This window comes from Athene cunicularia (assembly GCF_003259725.1).
Source record: "Athene cunicularia isolate RWA chromosome 1 unlocalized genomic scaffold, athCun1 chr1_part1, whole genome shotgun sequence".
Taxonomy (NCBI): domain Eukaryota; kingdom Metazoa; phylum Chordata; class Aves; order Strigiformes; family Strigidae; genus Athene; species Athene cunicularia.
In genome coordinates, this window is record NW_020799091.1 from 17,971,929 (window position 1) to 17,993,510 (window position 21,582).

General features: G+C 40.2%; 1 protein-coding gene across 2 annotated transcripts in view; it reads right to left on the minus strand.

Annotated features, from left to right (window-relative positions):
• Nucleotides 1-654: 654 nt before the first annotated feature.
• Nucleotides 655-21,582, minus strand: part of CRYL1 (crystallin lambda 1) — a 59,273-nt gene continuing 38,345 nt past the window's right edge. For both annotated transcript variants that reach the window (XM_026853798.1, XM_026853806.1), the window contains 3 exons: nt 18,328-18,433; nt 4,957-5,063; nt 655-2,854 (listed from right to left, as the gene is read on the minus strand). In XM_026853798.1, the coding sequence (XP_026709599.1) occupies nt 2,741-2,854; nt 4,957-5,063; nt 18,328-18,433 (327 nt within the window). In that variant the 3' untranslated portion in view covers nt 655-2,740. The remainder of the gene's footprint in view (nt 2,855-4,956; nt 5,064-18,327; nt 18,434-21,582) is intronic.

Genomic DNA, 21,582 nt, shown 5'->3' on the forward strand with positions numbered 1-21,582 from the left:
CAAGCCCAGCTCACCCAGCCTCTCCTCACAGGAACAGTGCTCCAGCTCCACCATCTTGAGGGCCTCCCCTACCATTTTTCCAATGTCTTTCTTGTACTGGGAGCCCCAAGCTGGGCACAGAATTCAGACACAGTCTAATGACTGGTGAGTAAAGAGAATTAATTGTGAACAGGGTACAGGTCCCTGGGATAAGAAGAGCCTATCTCATTAATTTAGGTACCTTTTCTTAATGATTTCCAGCTGTTGCATTTACCAACTAATAATTCTGTGCGCTTCAAATCCTAAGTGTATGTCAACTAGAATAACATTTATTGTCAAACATCTCTCCCCCAACTTGTAGCTGTGAATCTGGGTGGGAACTGACACTCCAAGGAGAGCTCTGCTGTATGCTAGACCCTGCAGAGGAGCTGCTCACCACACATTAAGTGCCCTGGCACTTTCCAGAGTGCTTTTCTCCCTGCAAAAAGCCATTCCCACACAGCAGGGCCCTGCATCTGCAGCAGCTGTTCACCAACACATGAATTATAGGAGAGTGCACATTATTTCTTGCCTATTTACTCCCACTGACTTCCACAAATTATTCTACAAGAGCGCTGGTTTCTAAAGACATATTAGGTAGTGCTACCACTACAGTATCACACTGGAGCACAGAAGTTAATACCATCCTCATTAAAATATTTTATTCATAAGCAAATAATAAAGGTGGAGGCAAATATTTGATGACATGATTGAGTTTTAAAATATCTCAAAATAAACAGAAGCAATCCAAGCTAATTATAGTTATGACAATGTCATATGCTCACAGCAAAACAGGTCTAAACCTGAAAGTAACTGGAACCCTCTATGGCCGTGTCTGAAATATAAAACCATACATAAAATGAGGAAATCAGCCCCATTATAAATTTACTATTGCTTAATAAGGCATCAGGAGTGAGGACTGACCTCCCCAACTTCAGAAGTCTAAATGCAGGTTGAGACAGTCACTGTGGCAATAAAAAGCAATAGAAGAAACTGACAATTTTAGGTCTATATTGGGATAAAATAAATTGAGCTTAGAAATTTTCCTTTTTCTCCATTGATTATAAAGGGGCATAGGACAACCTCTGCATTATGCCTCCCATCCCATGTTTCACATCCAGAGATGTGTTCTTGGCCTACCACTTGTTTCAAGAGACACAATTTATCCCAGGTGATCTAAGAAGAGATAGGTGGTATTGGTATGTTCATGCAGACATTTCTGCCATTCAGCTCAAAATGGTAACTAAGTTTCAGAGATCTGTTTTTGTGCTGCACACTCTGTAAAAACAAGAGCATTAGCAAAATGACAGCTTAAAACTTCTGCATCTGTGCTGTGACGGAGGTTACGTGACCAGTTAGCACAAATTCAAAAATGCTTAACTCAAGCAGGATGGGGGCAATGCACTGTTTCAAGTTATTCTTCCTATATGCATAACAATAATGCCCCGAGGTTCCAGCTAAGATCAAAGTCCAACTATATGACAGGGTACATACATTCATAATAACACTTTACTGTGGACTGAAACATGCCACTGCAGCAGCTGAGGATATTACTACTTCCAGGTGTATACTGCATCCCTGTATGTGGAGCAGATGTGTCGCCTGTAGGAAGGGCAGCAGCAAAGCATAAATACTACATCTAAGACACTGCACCTTTCCTTCAGTAGGGGAGCAAAACAGATACCTGGGATCCCTTCAGCTACAGCTGTTACATTCATGGCAGCTGAGTCCTAAAGAAGCAGTCCTTGCTTCAGGTAATGTAAAAAATAGACATGGCAACAGAGAGGTGAACTGGCTTCCCAAGATCTTTCAGATGGTCATGGAGTAGTCTGGGAGAAAGTCCAGATGGATCTACTACATCATACTGTCTCCCAAACTATTAAGTCAAAATCTCTTATTTCTCATAGATAAGTCTTAAAATGGGGCACATATTTATGCAACAATGCCAATGGCCAGCATCAAAAATTTGACTTAAACTGGGGGCAAAGCCATGGGGTATCAAGTGCATGGTCTTAAAGACCGAACTGGTCTCTGGTAAGTCTTACAGAACCAGGGGTAGGGGATGAGGGGGGAATTCTGCTCTATTTGCTCACATTTAGATCACCATACAGGTACAGAAGTGCCAAAGGGAAGAAAAGGAAGAATAATTCTTTCCCCTACACTGTGGAACAGTTATAGATATAAGTTGAAGTGATCCTTACTGCTGTTGAGGTCTCAGCTCACTCACCAGTGAATTTACTCTTTGCTCAATACAACCTTCTCCTATCTATGGTCAGTGCTTTACAAATTAACCTCACTGTCACAGTGACTGGCGGGTGAGGGCTTATTTTCTCCAGTGACAAACAGCTGATGTTTGCCTATTTCAGATCCCTGCATAAGCAAATATTGTTCAAGTGCTGAATTCCTAAGCAGGCTGAAAAATGCATTATTTAAAACACGATTGTGTTCCAGCATTGCACAATGTTAATATTGCTAAAGCTACTTAACACTTACGCATCTAATGCATGCATATAGTAATTTGATAAATTTTAACTGAACTTTTTAATAACCATTTCCAGTTATTCATTAATTACATCATGATAAATTCAGATCATGATGGTGTCTACATTTGTGCATATATAATTGGTTGCACATTCAGTCTCTTCTTCTGTATGACCAAAAATTTCCACTTTTTATGAAGATCTGTTCTTCATTTGGTCTCTCCTGTTAGACAAGGTGCATTTCAGTCAGATTTCATTTGTTTTTTCAGTTTGGCAAGACCAGTGAGATATTCATCTCTCCGTTTTCTCCTGGCATCCAGGACTTTTGGAACAACTGGTATTTTTTCAGACATTGCCTGGAACAGAAAATGCAAGATGATCAAAGATGACGTTCTGAGTAAAAAGTTTATCAGCAGCATTGTTTCCTGCTTTCTCTGTGTCAGACCAAGTAACCACCCACAAAAACTGTAATTTAGTCTATCACAAGTAATAGGCCACTAATTCTTTACATGAGTGACTGGAAATGAGCTAAACTGTATGAGAAGAAAAGTGCTCGCACTTGGAGAAGGTTGGCCTGAAAGTGGCAACAAAGGTGCCTCTTCTCTCAGTTTGGCCCACACAGCCTCTTTGATAACCTTTTATGAATTAGGAAGGCGGCAACCAGGCCATTTACGTGGCTGAAAATGTGCTCTAAACCAGATTTGTGTGTGTGTGTTTAAAGCTGTGATCTCTCTTCTGACTCCTAATAAATGTAATGAGGGATACTGTGTTTATTAGAAACATTTTGTCTTAGGAGTGCCAGTTACAATCAAAATGGCAGGGGAAGACACCTATAACAGACCCAGAATTATCATTTTTGTTGTGTATTAGAATATGGGGGAGAAAAAGTACAGTACTATTTGAGGACACATAGGTAGAAGTCTGAACAAGTTAGCATGCAAGAATTCTATTTAAAACAAAATGGAAAAAAAAAAAAAGTATTTCTGAGTGCACAAAGTTGTCTTAGAAGTGCAAGTTAAATGTATCACTGAAAAAAGAACAAAAGATAGTAAGCTCTTGCCAGACAGTACATTGTAACAGATTTTCTTTCAAAGAAAAAAAGCTGGTTTGAGAGTGCAGGTAGAGATCACAAGGTCATCTTTGCCAAAGTAGCACCTGAGGTCTTTAAAGGTTTAAAAGGCAAGTGTTGAGAAACTGGGTAAAACCTGGACGTGCTAGCAATAACTGGCAAGCTGCAGTCACTCCAGAAAAAAATCAGGAGGAGGGATAGAGGAGTCAGATAAGAAATGTTTAATGTTTTACTCTTGAGAAATGATTCTTGCAAGCCCATCTTTGGCACTGAAGACTAAAGATAATAAAGAGAGACAGAAACAGATGCTGAAGTGGAATCCAGGTTTCTATGAGGAAACCCAAACTCTCTCATATCAGTTAAAATTTTCTAATAATGAATACCTCCACAATTATTATTGTTATTATAAGCAATCTATGGTGTTTAAGCATAAAAGAATCTCTTTTTAACACAGCTGATATTGAAATTTCATTAACATAAATAGGAATGAAAAATGCTGTCTTCCAGACTGACTGCCTCCATATTTTGAATTACTCTCTGACAGCTGATCAGGAACAATTCAACACATCCACGTATTCTTTAGTGAAGCATTAAAAAAGGCAACTAGGAAAAGACAGGAAATTACAATACTTCAGTTAATTCCTATGGGCATATAAAATAGCCTATATAGTGAGTATAAATAAACTGTAGGCTTAGTAATGCTAACAGACAAACAAGGTCCCAATCCAGCATAGCACTTAAACACATCTTATCTTTAAACATGCAAGTAACCTTACCAGACTGCTCACATGCAACTTAGATGTGTATTTGCACACATTACAGTCTGGAGCTCTGGTCTGTAAAGTATGCAAAACCAAGAACAACCAGAAGAAAAAAGCTACTGTAATAGTAGCTTCAGGTTGACATAGTGCTTAGGGATATGGTGTAGTTGGGAACTGCCAGTGTTAGGTTAATGGTTGGACTGGATGATCTACAAGGTGTTTTGCAACGTAGATGATTCTGTGATTCTGTGATAAGGAGAAAGACACAGAGAAAGAAATTGTGTAGGAAAGGAAGATGGAGCTGTGCATATTATGGTAGAGGACAGAGAACAGAAGTGGTAAGAAATAGTGTGGAGGATTTAGTGTCAATAACCCATAGTTGTTAGCAGTTGACTCCGCTGTCTAGTAATAATATTACTCAGCTGCTAGATAACTTTCCCTGGATGTATGTCGAAGTGCTTTGAAAAGGGACTTACATGCATGATGTACTGATCTTTTCATTTAGAGTACACATTCAGCCAAGAAATACAGACTACAGATACCTCTAATAGTAAATGGTACAAATGTTAAAATAAAAGTTAATGTTCTTTGTTCTGAATGTCACTGCATTTATCAACTCTGTATTTACCTGATTGATTTTCTGCTCAATTTCACCTGAAAATTCTGGAACTGATCCAAAGGTGTTCAGAACAAGTCTCATACCTTCACGGTATCTTTCACAATAATTTGAAATACCTAAAAATAAGAGTGAAAAATTACATTTCAACAGAAACTCCTACTCCAGTTCAGTAAGGCTGCCTGTGCTTAAGCACTCTCTTAAATCAGAGTCCAAAAAAAGGTGTGCTCTTATGTTAAAGACACCTAATTGTCATCAAGGAAAAATGGATTCTGTCCACTACATTTACATTACGGTTCATGGAAAAATCATGTAGGACATGCCTTTACTGCAAACCCAGTTAATGTTACGTACCAGCAGGCAATGCTGCATGAGGGGTGTAGTACACAACTGTGGATATACTCGTGCTTTGTTACTTGAGACCAGAAAGCTTCCCCAACCAGTGTCCACAAGGAGGGTGCTCTCATCTCTCTCCTCTCCTCGTGTTCAGTGTGTGTCATAATCAGTTGAAGCATTCCTGTTATTATTTTTATTTATTGACCTGGAGTGTATCAAGAACAACATGGCCCAGGGGTAAAGGGTCAAAGGCATGGAGACCCAGGTGGCCTCCAGTGAATGAGAAAGGCTTAAGAAGGAACAGATGGATCCTGCAGATGAACACCTTGTATTGCAACTGGGGTTAGTGACAGGGATTTGGCTTTTATGACAACAGGACCCTCTTTCATGGTTGAGCACTGCTAGGGGGAGATGGAATCCACTTGACGAAGTGGAGGAGAAAGCATCTTTGCCAAAAACCTGGCCAATGTCGTGAGAAAAGCTTTACATTAGGAACACTGGAAAAGTGAGATTACAACCTGTAGTCAAGTGAGGAAGGGGTGTACATGCATGGAAAGAAAAGAGTGCAGGGTAACAGGTACAGGAGAAACCTCAAGAAAGTATAAAAAAATACAGGAGAAGTCCACCTCTAGTGTATGTGCACAAATGTGTGCAGCCTGGGAAACAAGCAGGGGGAAATGAGTTCCATGTGTGTTCACACAGCTACAACATTGCTGGAGCAACCAAGATGTGTTGGGAGGGCTCACATAACTGGAGTGCTGTGGTGCCAGAACTATCCTGGCTTGCATCAGAAATAGCCAGCAGGGACAGGGAAGGGATCTTGCCCCTGTACTCGGCACTGGTGAGGCCGCCCCTCGACCCCTGTGTTCAGTTTTGGGCCTCTCACTACAAAAAGGACATTGAATGACTCGAGCGTGTCCAGAGAAGGGCAACGGAGCTGGTGCAGGGTCTGGAGCACAGGTCGTACGGGGAGCGGCTGAGGGAACTGGGGGGGTTTAGTCTGGAGAAGAGGAGGCTGAGGGGAGACCTCATTGTCCTCTACAGCTCCCTGAAAGGAGGGTGCAGAGAGCTGGGGATGAGTCTCTTTAACCAAGTAATAAGTGATAAGACAAGAGGGAATGGCCTCAAGTTGCACCAGGGAAGGTTTAGACTAGGTATTAGGAAGCATTTATTTCCAGAAGGGGTTGTCAGGCATTGGAATGGGCTGCCCAGGGAGGTGGTGGAGTCCCCATCCCTGGAGGTGTTTAAGAGTCGGGTCAACATAGCGCTGAGGGATCTGGTGTAGTTGGGAACTGTCAGTGTTAGGTTAATGCTTGGACTGGATGATCTTCAAGGTCTTTTCCAACCTAGATGATTCTGTGGTGTACAGATACACACTTCAGGAAAGACAAGGAGGGGGCCGTGCCATCTCTGTAAAGGAGCAGTTCAGCTGTATGGAGCTATTCTATAGGATGGGCAACTGTCTGGGAGAGAGCCTGTTGGTCAGCATCAGTGGGAAGGCCAGTAAAAGACATCATCCTCCAAGGCAAGAACAGTCCATCCTGATATTCAGGAAGACGATTAGATGTATCAAGAGATTGGCTTGGATGAGCTCCAGTGCAAAATGGCAGCATACAAGACTTGGAAGCACAGATGGGCTGTAAAGGAGAAATTTAACAACACTGCCTAGGCATGTAGGGATGGTGTCAGGAAAGCCATCGCTCAGCTCCAGTTGAGGCTTGCAAGAATGTCAAGGGCAACATGAAGGACATCTACTGTTACATAAGTAATAAACAGCTGAAAAAGGAAAGTGTGGGTCTGTTGCTGAATGGGTGGGTGATTTAGTGACAGGAAAAACAGGTAAAGCAGAGTTACTCCTTGCTTTCTTTGCTTCAGTCTTCATTGATAACGTCTCCTATGCCTCTGTCCTTAGAGGCAGGGTTCAAGGAGAAGAGCTATGAGCAGTAGATGATGACCTAGTCAGTGACTATCTGCCCCATCTGAAACCATAGGACCAGACAGACTGTATCCAAGGATATGAGAGAAATGGCCTGTGTCGTTGCAAGGCTGCTTTCTATTCTATTTTTAAAATTGTGCCACTCAATGCATCTATGTCATCACTTGAGATGCCCAGATCACTAAAGGTAAATATTGTACCCATCTTCAGAAAAGGTCAAAAGAGCAATCTGGGGTACTACAGGCCAATCAATCTCACTTCTTGTCCCTGGGAAAAATCAAGGAGCAAGTCCTCCTGAAACAAATTTCTGGAAACACGAATAAGAAGAAAGTGACTGTAACAGTCAGCATTTAGTCACCAATGGGTACACCATGGTGTAAGTCATGTCTGACTTCGTTGCCTTCTGTGATTAAATAATTTGATTTATGGAAAATAGGAAAGTAGGACATATCATTTATCTCAACTTTAGAAGGGCATTTGACACTATGTCCCATGATATTCTTGTATCAAAGTTAGGACATTAAGGTCTGCATGCTTGGACAATGAGATGGACAAAAAATGGGTTAGATACTCAGGTTCAGAGATAATGGTTAATGGGTTGTACTCTACCTAGAGGCCATTAGAAGTGGAGTACTGCAAGAATCTGTCCTGAGACAAGTAATGCTTAACAGCACTTCCTCATAAAGTTTGTGAATGATACTAAGCTGGTCCGGGGTGAGAGGTGGGGGGTGGATGGACCAGCTGATGCATTGGAGGGCAGGGCTGCCCTTATACAGGCTAGAGCAATGAGACAATACAAAACCTTAAAAAAAACGAACAAGGACAAATGCAAGATCTTGTACCTCAGAAGGAAGAGCTCTTTGCAACAACACAGGCCTGTGAATCCCAATAACTCTTGGTCGTTGTAGGCAGCAAGATTAATGTGAACCAACAGTGTGCCCTGGCAGCAAAGAGGGCCAACAACATCCTGGGCTGCATTAACAGCAGAGGCAGTGGATTGATGGAAGTTATTTTTTACTCAGCACTCATTAGACTGCATCCAGAATACTGCATTCAGTTTGGGATTCACCAATACCAGAAAGATACTGATAAACTAGAGCAGGTTCAGCAGAGGCCACTGAAATGGTGGGGGCTGGGCACTTACCCTGTGAGGAAAGGCTGCGGGAGCTGGGCTTGTTCAGCATGGAGTAGAAATGGCTGGGGGGGCGGGGAGGGGGGCACTTAACACCAGCTCCCCAGTGCCTATGGGGTGGTCACTGAGCAGACGGAGCTGGGCTCTTCATAGCTGTTGCATGGCAGGAGGACAAGAGACAACAGGCACATCTGAAATGAGAGGTTCAGACTGGATACTCAAACACTGGCACACGTTTCCCACAGAGGTTGTGCAGTCTCCATCTCTGGGGGTTTTCAAGACTTCAAGAAACCCTGAGCAACTTGGTCTGACCTCAAAGCTGACCCTGCTGTAAACATCTTAAAAAACATGTGGTCAGAGAACCTAAGAACCAGCTAATTGTAACAATGGGTAAAATGGTAGCCAAGTAGACCTTGGCTGAATGAGGAAAAGGTTCAATTTCCATCAGCTCCAGTAGGAATCTCAAAAAAATTACTTTTGAGGCACTAGAGAGGAACTGGAATGATAAATGCACCAAAAAGAGGAACCAGTCATTTAGCCAGACATATAAATCTAGTAGACTTTTTAGTTCTATTAATTACCACATAATAAAGAAAGGATAAGGCAGCCTTTCCCACTGCACATCAATCAAGAAGCCATGAGCTGCACCGCAACAGTAAATAAGCAACGCTTATCTGGCTGTAAGCAAGCTGACATGAGTAAGAATGTGATTATTCTGATGAGCACCCTAGAGCTAGATCTTAGAAGGGAAGTTCTGGATATCCAGTAAAAGCTTGTGACAATCACCTTCCTTTTCTGAGAATCACAGAGACTGAAAAATTCGCATCCTTAACTCTCTTTTTATTAGCTAATTATCAAAGCAAAGAGGAGAACAATGCAGAATACAAAGTCAAGCAATTACAATCACCAACTCTTTCACAAAGACTCAGGAGATCATACAGACTGAGAAGCATAAAACTGAACTGCTCATGGTCTTATCCAACCACAAAATGCAAGAAATTTAAGTGGGGTGGCCTGACTACCACACAAAAGAATGCAACTCGGGTCAAGAGTCATTAAGCAGTCTCTTTCCTAAACAGCCTGTAGACAGTTCCCTGGAATGCAATATTGTCTGATACCAATACCGTAGAAGTCACACCTGTCTAACCCTAAATGGTTGAGGTTGAAAGGTGGATGAATGAATAGAAACCTCTGGCTAATGGCAACTATGAATCATAAACTACAACACTTAACGCTGCTCAACATGCCTGAAATCACCGAAGTACAGGTTTTCCTGTAAGGTCTCTGAGGTCAGTCAGATTATAGAGAACACTCTTGATTCTGGACCAAAGACAGAAGAACTTTGAAAGAACAAATGTTAAAAAAAGTATTACATTTCCTTTAAGAAATGAGCACTCTGAAGTGACCAACTGAAAAACAACTGAAAGGACAGAATGGGAGAACATGTCCATTTCATGCATTCTCCAGTATGAGAAGGAAGGAGCCTCTGAGAAAAACTGGAGCCTTGTGAAGTAGCTTGAACCTATATTTGGTGCCAAGAGTGTACCAATCAGCAGTTGGTCAGCCCGTTTCCTTGTGTTATCTACCCATGGAGCATATGTGTTCGTAGAATACACTCGAGCATGTTCTGGCCTTCTCTAACACAAAAAGGGAGGTCAGCTGGTCATACAGCTATATTGGTGCTCTATGAAAATTCAGTATTTTACTTAATTTTCTTGATTGACACACAGGCAGAAACCTTCAAATTGCCTAGTGGGCTCCAAAACATCACTGGCAGGAAGTGAGATTCAGGAAGAGAAGCATTACTGTGGGATAAGCAACAGGCTGTGATACGATTCCATCTCTTCACTGAGACAATAAGCAGACACCAACCACCTCTATAAACACTCTGGGCACTGTGGAAAGGACCACTGGTTATCAGGGTTTACTGATCATACCCTGTCATTAACATAAGTGCTTGCTTGTTAGATCTTAACAGCTGGGCTCACAGACTTTGGCAACTGAAGCCAAAGAATATGCGATCCACGTAAGCAATCTTGGAAACCCAAGACAATTCTGGATGAGTCTCATGCACCAACCACAATATGATGATATTTACATTTCACCTTGCTCATGTGAGTTTTTAATTCTAAGTGAGGAGTCTGAGCAAAAAGTTTGCCCCTACATCATGCAACATCATCCAAAGTTCCCAGATGTAGAAGTCAGGATGACTGAGGCTGAATAGTGCAGATCTGTGTGAACTTGGGTTCACCTTGCTAACTCATAGCTGTGGGCAGCAGCTGTTGCCAGCTAGACAATCACAAAATCAAAAATGGTAAGTCAAATATGGCAATTCAGACATATATGGCAATTCAAGCAAATCCACATGAAGGAATAGTAAACAGAGCAGTGGCAGTTACCAGTTATTCTAGTGCTTACCTAGATGACAGAGGTCTATGACACCTAGACTAGTGGTGAACAGTTTGGGTTTGGTACTTTTTTTCCAAAAGTCATTCGTAACATCTCAACCACCTAGTAAGCTTGTGTAATAATAGCACAGATCTGAATAATTTTGATTCTGTTACAGTCAGAAAGTAGAAAAGAAGTCTCTGTGCTAGAAATCTTCATGAGCCTCCATCTAAAGAGAGAACATTAATATCCCAGGAAAGCTAAATGCTTGGACGTAGCTGATCCATTCACCTGGTGAATATGAACTCCTGAGCTGGAGACGTCCTTCAAAGTTCACTCAGCCTGGAAATTGAGCTTCTACTGGCAGATCACCTACTGCTTGAATCAGAACAATTTCTGGGTGGGTATAGCTCACCAATGGAACAGAGACATGGCAAATGGAGGTTGAGTAATACACTCACTGCACGCAATGTATGAATGAAAAGAAGCCTTATGCAAAGTCAGCAAAATAGGAAAAGGTAAAAAAAAAAGTTACGGGTCAGAGAAGAGCAGCTGCATTAGTATAACTGATCTCAACATTGCGGCTGAAACAGCAACATTCAAACATGTATGCTGCATGCCAAGCAGGGGGTGAACACTGCAAAATCTTTCAAGTCTTAAGTGAAGGAAACACACCAACAGTTAGAACATTCACATGGTCACACTCAAAAAGTAAAAAAAATAGTAATTTAAAAATAACAAACTCAAGATAGCACTCCCAGTGTGAAATGTCAGTGGAGACTAGTGCAATCTTTAACTTGGATCAGTAATGAAAGTCAACCCTATGCTGCCAGCTTCAAGAAGGCACTTGAGCAATGGGTAGTATTGCTGGAAAAAACACTTTGCTTTTCAACTGCAAACTCAAACATGGCAAATATTTGACACCAGGCCTTTAGACTTAGGAGTCCTTTGGTTCAAAGTTCAGGGCTATTGCAAAGGTGGATGAGAAGAGCACTCGACTGGAGCATAGGGACAAAAAGGTGGAAAACAAGCATGACAGAATCCCTTTAATTTTAATCCTTGTTGACACTGTCCAGGGAGCAGCTTAAATTGGAAGAATTAGCATCTGTAAACAGTGTGAGACAGACAGGGCAGTACCTGCGAGCAGGAGAAACAGTAAGATGGCAGCAAATGGGGCAGTTAAAAACAATCAACATCTCTCCTTACATCCAGTTGCTGTGCCCACACTGTGCCCCACTATCTCTAACTGGAGAAAAAGAATGATGCAAGATGCATCTGAAACAGAGAAAGAAGGGAATCAACTCACAGCACAGGAATGACAGTAGCTTCCTCTTGTCTATGTGGTTTGTTGGCTCCCTGTCTAAACCTCCTTCTTCCTTGCACACTCGCCTCATCACTGTTGGAGGGAAGGGGCTATGGGAGAAGGCAGATGTTGCAAGCAGGCACCTAACCATGAACACAGAACAGAAATACCTCCAGGGAAGGTACAAGTTCACTGAATCTGCCTTCCATCACATGTTTACAACAATGGCAGAGAGTGGAAGAAGAGGAATGGTAACAAAATGTTCTAAGGGAGTAGTGGATACAGGAATATAGAGATGAAAAGGGGAATACTCCAGTTCCAAACACACTCAGCATTTCTGACTTGTACAGTATAGTTAAAGGAACATTATCACAAGCTAAGATGATTCAAGGCTCTTCAGCTGCCCATATGTATCTAGGAAATGCAAGGCTTTTTATACCACCATCAAAGAAGAATAAGCTGCTGCTTATTTAGCTTCAATGAGAGTCCAGACAGTTTCCAAAATAGCTAATGAACTGTCCCAGAAGAACTTGTTCAGAGAACTACACTTGGCGTTTGCAGGTTCTTACCGCTGTAGTGCAAACATGAGTATCAGTGAAATGCCTCTAGTTGCATCATCAAGACAAACAGGGCATTTATGAAGAAAAAGTAACTCAGGACAGATATTAAGCTTAGAAGCATGCACAAAATGCTTCACTGCCCTGAGAAGACCTGTTCACAAGTGAGGTTCATAAACATAAAGGTGATGGGAGTAGTAGGAAAAAAAAAAAAGTGAAAACATGACAGTATAAAACATATGTTCACACATTATAGTATGTAAGAATCTTCAAGTATCTCAGTTTCTTGTACGTGAAGTCTCATTCCTTCCCTGCTTAAGAAAGTCAACAGACATGAGGGCTAAAAGATGCAAGCAAGCAAACTTGGTAAACCAGTCTGGCAAGGACACTGCACATGGGGCAAAACAAGGAAGGCACAGAGATATTTGTGAGAGAAAACAAGAGACAGGAGCAAGTGTTACTGACAAGGACAGGGAACACACCAAAGACAGAGGTGCCTCACAATACTGAGTATTAACTTAATTACTTTGAACCTGATGAGCAGCATAATAAGATACTGCAATGACTCAAAAAGAGTAGGTGAGATGGTCAAGCCATTGATGTAATAGCAACAACGATTGGGGTGGGGTTGATTTTAGCAGGTAAAAATCTAAGAAGAGGCTGCACTTGGTAAGACTGAAGATGAGTATGGATGAGAACAGAAAAGAAGGGGCATATTTCAGGATCATCATGGAGGGATCTGTCAAGGTTAGTTTATGTTCAGAGAAGTCCCAGTCTCTCTGTTTTGCTGACAGAGGGATTATGTTTCTAGACATTACAGCTCCAAGGAAAACTTACTAAATGTAATCCTGTCTTCCATATGGGTGTGTCTGAACACAGATATCATGATCTTAGTTAGGATGTGAATTCACAGGACACTTGCTACTCAGCATTAACTCCCATATGAATTCATTTAGTCTGCAGTTGCATGAATACTTTCAACTACACCAAAAAAGGTTTTCTTCTCACTGTCACTGTGTTACCATTTCAACAGCAATGCATAAATATTTGCGCAGGACTGCTGTGAGGTGGATCAAGGAATTAAACTGGAGTTAATATGAACCACTTCTTTTGTTAGATCAGTTTCAAATCTGGGATGAATTCCAGTGTGACCATACACACTCTTTCGTTAACACAATGGAGAAGGATACACCATGATGTGTTCCTCAGGACACATCTATAAGGACTTGAGCAATAAAACATTAAGAATTCCTGTGCTTGTTTCAGAATGTGGAGGGAACCACTTTACACCTCAGAGTCCATAGAAGAAAACTGGTACACAGCAGCCAGTATGCTGAAACATTCAAACCTTTGCTTACTGCACACAAACTTCTTCATACAGAAAAGCCCTGCAGCTGCATAAAGGCAAACTGCAGTTCTAGAAGGACTATAAAGTGCTTTATTCAGCCTATTGGGAAATGAATCAAATGTGTGTAAATATGTATGAAATAACTGTTGGGGTCACAAAAGAAGATGGTTTTGTATGATTATGTACCACTGTGATATTTCATCTCAGGAGTAAACTCTTACAAGTATTCCTGGATTAAGTTGAGATGTTTTATGATCCTAAAACTTAATACATGGGTTGGACAGAAATGGAGGCAATCTTCCTTTTCTTAGCTTTTACTACCTTAACTTAGAGATTCTCACCCCCTCTACTTACTAGCTTATGGTATGAAAGCTCCTGAACTGGGTTAAAGCTTGGTTTGCTCACTATATGGCAGCATTAAAAGCAGCAGCCATAGCAATGAAAATAATCTCTGCTTTTCAACCAGCCAGCATGCTTGTCTACAGTAACTGCTAAAAAACATGCTTGGCTATGTTTTGCCTAGCCAGACAAGAAAAATGTCATTTGAACTATGGTGTAAGATTCCCCAACTCTTTCCTTTTCATGTTTTGTGCTTTTTGTACAGCACAATCATTCTGCTCCTATCATCCAGAACTAACTAATCTGGCAGGTGCTTTTAAAATAAGCAAGCAATCCTACTTTCAGTAAGAGAAACACAATTTTGACCATGGAGACTCATTCCTAGCTTAGCAGATATTTACACTTATATTATAGGGACATACATCAGCCCCCATTTTCACACAACTTCTGTAGACACTTGTATGAATACCACAGTGAGTGACAGGTAGAATACCATCCTGGAATGGTGTTTGTGTAAACACAGGAGAGAAAATACCAACAAAGGTCCTTCAAACTCCCCCTCCAGCTCTTCTGATAATATTAGAAATTTAGATCATGATTAAATTCCAATTACAGCTCACTAAATAACCCACTAATAAAGTAACTGATCTAAGACAGCCAATTGTGAAATATATATGAAGAACTTTACATGAAGAAACATGTAAGACACGGTATGATAGTCTACCCTCTGGTTTTACAGACCATTTTTTGTGAGGTCTTAAAAGGAGTTGGCAGCTCAAGAAACAAGAGATTGAGGAGATACAACCTTACTGAGGCTGGATCATTTTCAGTATATTCACACATAGCCAGGTACATATATAGGAGCGACACTGTGCCTGTTAACATAATCCCACGATAAGTAAATGGGTAAATGACTCTAGGGGAGTCTATTGATGTTCCTGGTAAAAGACTTAACAGCATTTTTTGTGATGCTACCATGTGAAATCAAAATGGACTCAAAAGACAGAGCTTATTGGAACCAAAATCAACATTAATTTTATTTACTGAAACCAACAATCAACATCATAATATTATGCAATTCAGATGTGATTTTCTCCCCCCAAAAATGGTTTTCTCCCTGTCTGCTGCAATTCAGTTCTCAAACAGCTGTTGCTTCTGCTCCTTTTAGTGACAGGATGCTGTCATTTCAATTTAATGTTCAAGGTTTTTGGCTCACTGCCATATATTCAAAATTTCTAATATTCATGCATAGATTAACTGGTAATCTAAAGCAGCCTGGACTATAGCTTTTGATAGGATCACTTGTGAATATGGAGGCAGGGACACAAGAACTAACACAGGGGAAACCTGGTATTAGCACATAGGATGTTCATGGGAGGATCTTGATGTACGCACCCCACAGGAAAAGAAAGAACACTGATCTCAGGAAAAAAAATATAATTGAAATAATATTCTTTATTCAAAACAAAAATATCACATCACCCTTAAAAAAAAAGGAAAAAGACAGACTTGTCCATCTTCCAGGATCTCCCACAAATAATACTATTTTTCTCTCACATGCTTCCTGCATGCTTACCATCCTTCCTCACTGATTAACATAAAGTTTAAAATTATGTATAATTAATATTTTATAGTTGTAAAGGCAGGCAACTGCTGTGAAGTTAGTGAAGCTGCTAAATAGGCTATCAAAGAGAATAGAGTGGGGTTCTTACTTCTACCTCCATTTCCCTCCAGTGACATAAAATAGATACTGTTAGTACAATGTATCAGAATGGATTGTCCCAGACAATCAATAGGAGATTCATACTATTCCATATTATATATGTGGGAAGAAATACTGAGCAACTAAAGAGAAGCTGGCACTGGTATGGACCTATGAACGCAGGCCATCATATGTCCTGACATCAGCAATTTGGATTTAAACTATCTCTGATGAGAATGACGGCCTGAGTCAGCCTGCCAGCACATAAATAGGAGCAGCTCTAGACTCAGAGACAATGCATCAACAAGACTGGGGGTGAAGCAATACTTCTTATGATCCAAGTTACTGAACGAGCTGACAAGGTGCTTTTGTGTAAGTGGCCCAGTCCACAAGTGTACTAATTATGTTATTTTAGGGTTATCTTTAATTGAGAATATTATATAATGTTAAAATAACTCTACAGGTATATTTTGGTTATGTATTTTGCAAGCCCACCACAATACTACTCTTCCAGTTTATCAGTCTTTTGGATTATATTTAATAATTTTTCTTCCTCTGATCTGGAATACTAAGATTCCTAACAGAAGGTAACATTAACTCTAGAAGCTGGATAATCTCTGCCATAAACAAGCAATTTACCAGTTGCATATGTTACCTAAAACTGGTTTGAGGTGTGAAATTTCAGATGTTTTTGTAGCAATGACTACTTCCTGAGAGAAGGAAGCTAAACTGGATCATGATGGAACATCAAATCCCAGAGGGCACTCCAGTAAGAGCATCAAAACCAACCCAGGTGATCAATATGATTCAATTCATCTCAAGTAAACACTGTTTTATAATTAAGGAGTCTAAAACATGGATAAAAAAAGGATTCACAAGTAAGATTTGATCTCTAAAATGGATTACAAATTTTTTGGTACTAACAAGCATTTTGTTCTGGTTTTATGTTTTAGTAGAGGCAATTCAGCAAGCTACTCTACTAGAAGACGCTGTGCATGCACAATTCCTGCAGAGGATGGCATGGCAGCTTAGGGGAGTGGTGGGGCCAGGAGTGGACAATCCTGGCCTGCAAGACTCCAGGTAGACTGCTGTGCTTAAGGCTAGTACTATGTGCACCTGTTCTGTTTAAAGAATGTGTATGGTTTATATTGAGTAAGTCTAAAAATCACTAGACAGGACTGGAAAGTGCCAGGTATTAACAGATCAAAAGAGGGAAACTTTTAGGAAGGTGCCTCTGTTTAGAGGATGGATGTTGTTTATCTAACAACGCACAAAACCAAATACTTTGACATTTATACTAAACTGACAAGCTGAAAGATGCTGGTGGAGGATCCACAATTCCACACTCATGTCAAAATTGCTTAGTCAGTCTTCCAATACATAAATTTCTGCCAAGTAACTAACCAACAAGTAGACATAAATTAACACTTGTAATCGTAAAATATCAGGGCACAATCTTGGTTCCTTTTTAAATTTTATTATTTGATTATTAGACATTGGAGCAGGGGTTACAAGATCCTGTAATGCAGCTGGGGCCTCCCATGTCAGGGACCATACAAAATCAGAATAAAGACACAGCCCGTAATATAAATGGCTAAAAATGTATTTAGTTGATCTTAATTTCTTGAAGTTTTCATGTTAAATTAATTGTTCAAACCTTTGTAACGCTGATCCATAATTTTTATTTAATTTTATGCAATTAACTTTTTATTTAGCTGAGATTCATGTATACTGTTTCAAAAACATCTAAAAATTTGATTATACAAGACAAATATTTAACTGCTGCTTGACTGCTTTGTTAAGTCAACTTTGTATGCACAGTATTTTGTGGACAGAAGCAGTTTTACATCACTCAGGATCTAAGCCAGCTTAAAGCAAGCCAGCTCCAGCAATGTTTACACTGAGCCTTTGATACAAATTCTGGAGAAGAAAAAAAAACGGGAAAAAAAAAAAAGGCACCCATCTACAGAAAGTTTCTGTTGATTCTGGATTATCAGATTAACTTTTTCAATGCTTTCTTTTCCTGACACTCAAGACAATCCTGAACTACAGGTATAGCAATGTCTGCAAAGCACTGCGACAAATTTTGGAAAAAAATGAACTACACACCTAGTGTTTTAAAGATGTCATCTTTCACGTTATCACTTACAAGGGGATAGTCAATATCCATTTTCTTCCATCTGACCTCAAGCTTTAGATAATTTTTCCTTTTCTTATTACAGTAAAGAGAGAGACAAGTCATAGTTGCAGCAATCCTAACCTGGTTTGTTCTATAAAATTTCCAGTCTTGTGCAATGTAAGTAAGCCTTCCCTTCATATTTGTATCATTTTAAACTACCTACCTTCTGCATTGAGATGCATGGTTTCCAGAGGTCCAATAAATGCATATCGCATTCCCAATCCATCAGACATCACAAGGTCTAGATCAGTAGGAGATATTACTCCTTCCTAAGGAAAAGCAGAAGAGAAAGGAAGATTTGTGAATGTTTGGTTTTAATGCAAAATTGCCCACTTTTTGTATATAATTTAAAAAAAAAAATAGTGGTAAAAACTCAGGCTAGAAATAGCAGTTAGCTTGCAAACAGAAACACAACTGTTTGCCAGAAACATCCACCTATTATGCAAGCTTTCCTGTGGTTCAGTATAAACACTCATTCACATCTCTAAGACTGCTGTACTTCATAATCAAAATACTGTCAAAATATAAAGTGTATTTATTCTTATTATTTTTAAATTTAGACATTAATACTTTTTCCATACAATGTGTACTATTTGTACACACTAGTTTGCCTGATAGTGTTACAATAATTCACGTACTAAAACTAAACTGAACTGTTCATGCTAACCAGTGCACTTTTCCCTCAGCAACTAAGCACCAGAGAACATAGAGCAAATGTGACACTCTTAATAGCACATGACCAAAAGACTTTATATCAAAGCCAAGTACTATACTGGCCCTTTTAAAAACAGGAGTTTTAGCTAAATCTTACACCTCCCTTGTTCTCCTAGTGCTGGATTTTTGGGCAGAGTCACAACTGTCAGAATGGAGGTGACAGCCACATGCAAAAAAGGCTGAGACCAAACATGCAGGCAATGCAGCTGCCACTCCCTTCCACAAAACTCACTGAATATTCAACCTACTCGGTCTTAACCTGCCCAGGCTTTTCTTGAGTTCACTGACAGCCTCCCATCTCAGAGATGGCAGGATACGGACCGTGGAAAATGAAGCATTTCTCCTGTTCAAAGTTGAGCACTGCTGTTCCACCCACATGGTGTAATTTACAAGAAAGCCAACGCCCCCATCAGGTTAGGGCAAGCACAGGAAGGCTTGTAAAAAAATATGAGTTACAGTTCATTATCTTAACAGATTTACTTCAAAAGAATAATATTTATTGTATGAGGTTGCTTTCCACCTACCAGAAAGATATAAATTAACTAAAGCCTGTTCTAACCACTTCCATCAGACAAAGCATGGTTTCAAGAAGTTATCGTCTTCATTCCCAGAGACATAAAAACATTTCCTTCTAGTTAAAGAGGTGGAAGAGATGATGAACTGCTGCTAATTTGTCTTTTCACCCTACCCTAAGGTCCTCTCCCCACTCAGTGCCTCCTTCTCCACAAGCCCCTTTCAGCTGCAGAATACAAGTATACGTATAACTACTCTGCTTGGCCAAAGGCACATCTTTTTCCATTAAATCTCCCTCTTGCAGGGAACTGTCTAAATGCCTCTTCATATCACACAGTGAGCAGCTAGAGTTACGGGCATGCAGGACAGCTCTCCTGAGCTGTTGTGGATACTGACATCTGAGCTAGACATCTAGACTCTCTTCATAATCACTAGGGAGAAAAAAGAAATCAGTGTCCTTAAGCAGGCATCTAGAATAGGTAAGATGAGTTGAGTCCTTAAAGGGCCTAATTTTCCTCACTGACTGAAAGATGAGTAAGGAGCTTGAACGTCAATGTCTACATTGTAGAAATCCCATCTTAAGTGAGCTGAATCCTACCCACAGGGTCTTAACCGTGTTCATCAACCACATCATCTATGGTTACTTTAACAGGAAGTTATAAGCCAAGGACCAACATAAATTCTACAGCTGGCCACAGACATTGTTTCATTATCTCAGGCTTAAATAAAGCCTTTTGTAAGACTCAGCCTCAAGTCTTGATCTGTTAGTAGGCATTGCTCCTATCAGAAATAAGCCTGCTGAATCCCTGTTGCAGGTGGCTTTTGAACTCTTATCTTGAAAAGGAAACAATAATATAATTATTAAGATCTACCCACCATATATGGAACACAAAGTTCTGGTAACAATTTAATTAGACATAAAATGGCAAGGATAAGCAAGCATTATTTTCTTTATCTTAAAGGTAAGGTATAGGCATGGTAAAGTAATTCATCTAGAGGCAGACAGGAAGGTCTGCATAAAGCCAGGACTAAATGAAAACCTCAGTGTTCTGAGATTATAGAACCAGTATCAGTGTAACTAACACAGGCACCATACATTCTGTGAAGGTTTTTTCCCCTGACATGGCAACACAACTTCTCTGAACAACATCAGCAAAGTCAACAAAAGCACTCTTCTGTTGGGAGTGCTTCATCCAAACAATGAGTTGTGCTGGTAAAGCTGTGCTTGATGAGTGGTTTGCTGTTGTGTTGGTGGTTTTTTTTTTTTCCCCTCTTTCCTGGTTGACATGGATTTGTGAACAAAAAGATTAACCACAAATTCCAGACAAGCGTTTGAACCACAACAGCAAGTTAAAAACTGTAAACAATGTTAAGGAGTTAACAGGCTCTTAAAACAATTCAGAATGATTGCAAGCTAATTTTCAAATTAAAAACATTTACTTATTTTGATACTATACTGTTCAGCTTTGGTACTGACAATGGAAGACCAGGTACCCTCAGAACCATGAGATGAATGCTTTGCTCTTGGCCTCTTGACTATAGCTGTACTTTTATGGTTACAGCTGCTAAAAGGCAAAAATTGCTGCTACAAGAAGAAAAACATGACAGATCCATCCAGTTGAGATGTATTATTCTATACACATGAGCTCAGTTTCTCCTTGTCACACAGACCCTCTTAAAGAAAAGCCTTTTACTACTTCTCCTCAGAAATAAGAGCCACATAAATGAGAAACAAGTTAAGACCATCCTCTCCTAGGGAATAACTCTACTCCCACTTATGTTAAGGAGATCATAAGCTGGTGGAATGATTCAGCAGGGTGGGTGCAAGGTGTCTTCCACAAGGATCAGTGTTTATGCTAAGAAGTAAACGAGAGAGTTCCAACCCAGTTTCATTAAGTCTAGGTGTGAAACAATCTTCCCAAGGGGATTTTTCATCCTCTTCATCCTGGGGAACCCTTCTTATAAGCCTTGCCTTCAAGCACTTGTCAGAGGGAAGAGGAAGTGTGTTAGAGCACCAGAAGCTTTCACAGCTGCAAGATTAAGATTTTAATTTAAAATAAATTCCACTGAAGTCCTCAGTGATTCCAATGGCCAGTCAAACTTCAAGATCTAGACTAGTTCCACACTTCTTATAACTATATATATATATATATATATATATATATATATACACACACACACACATATACAT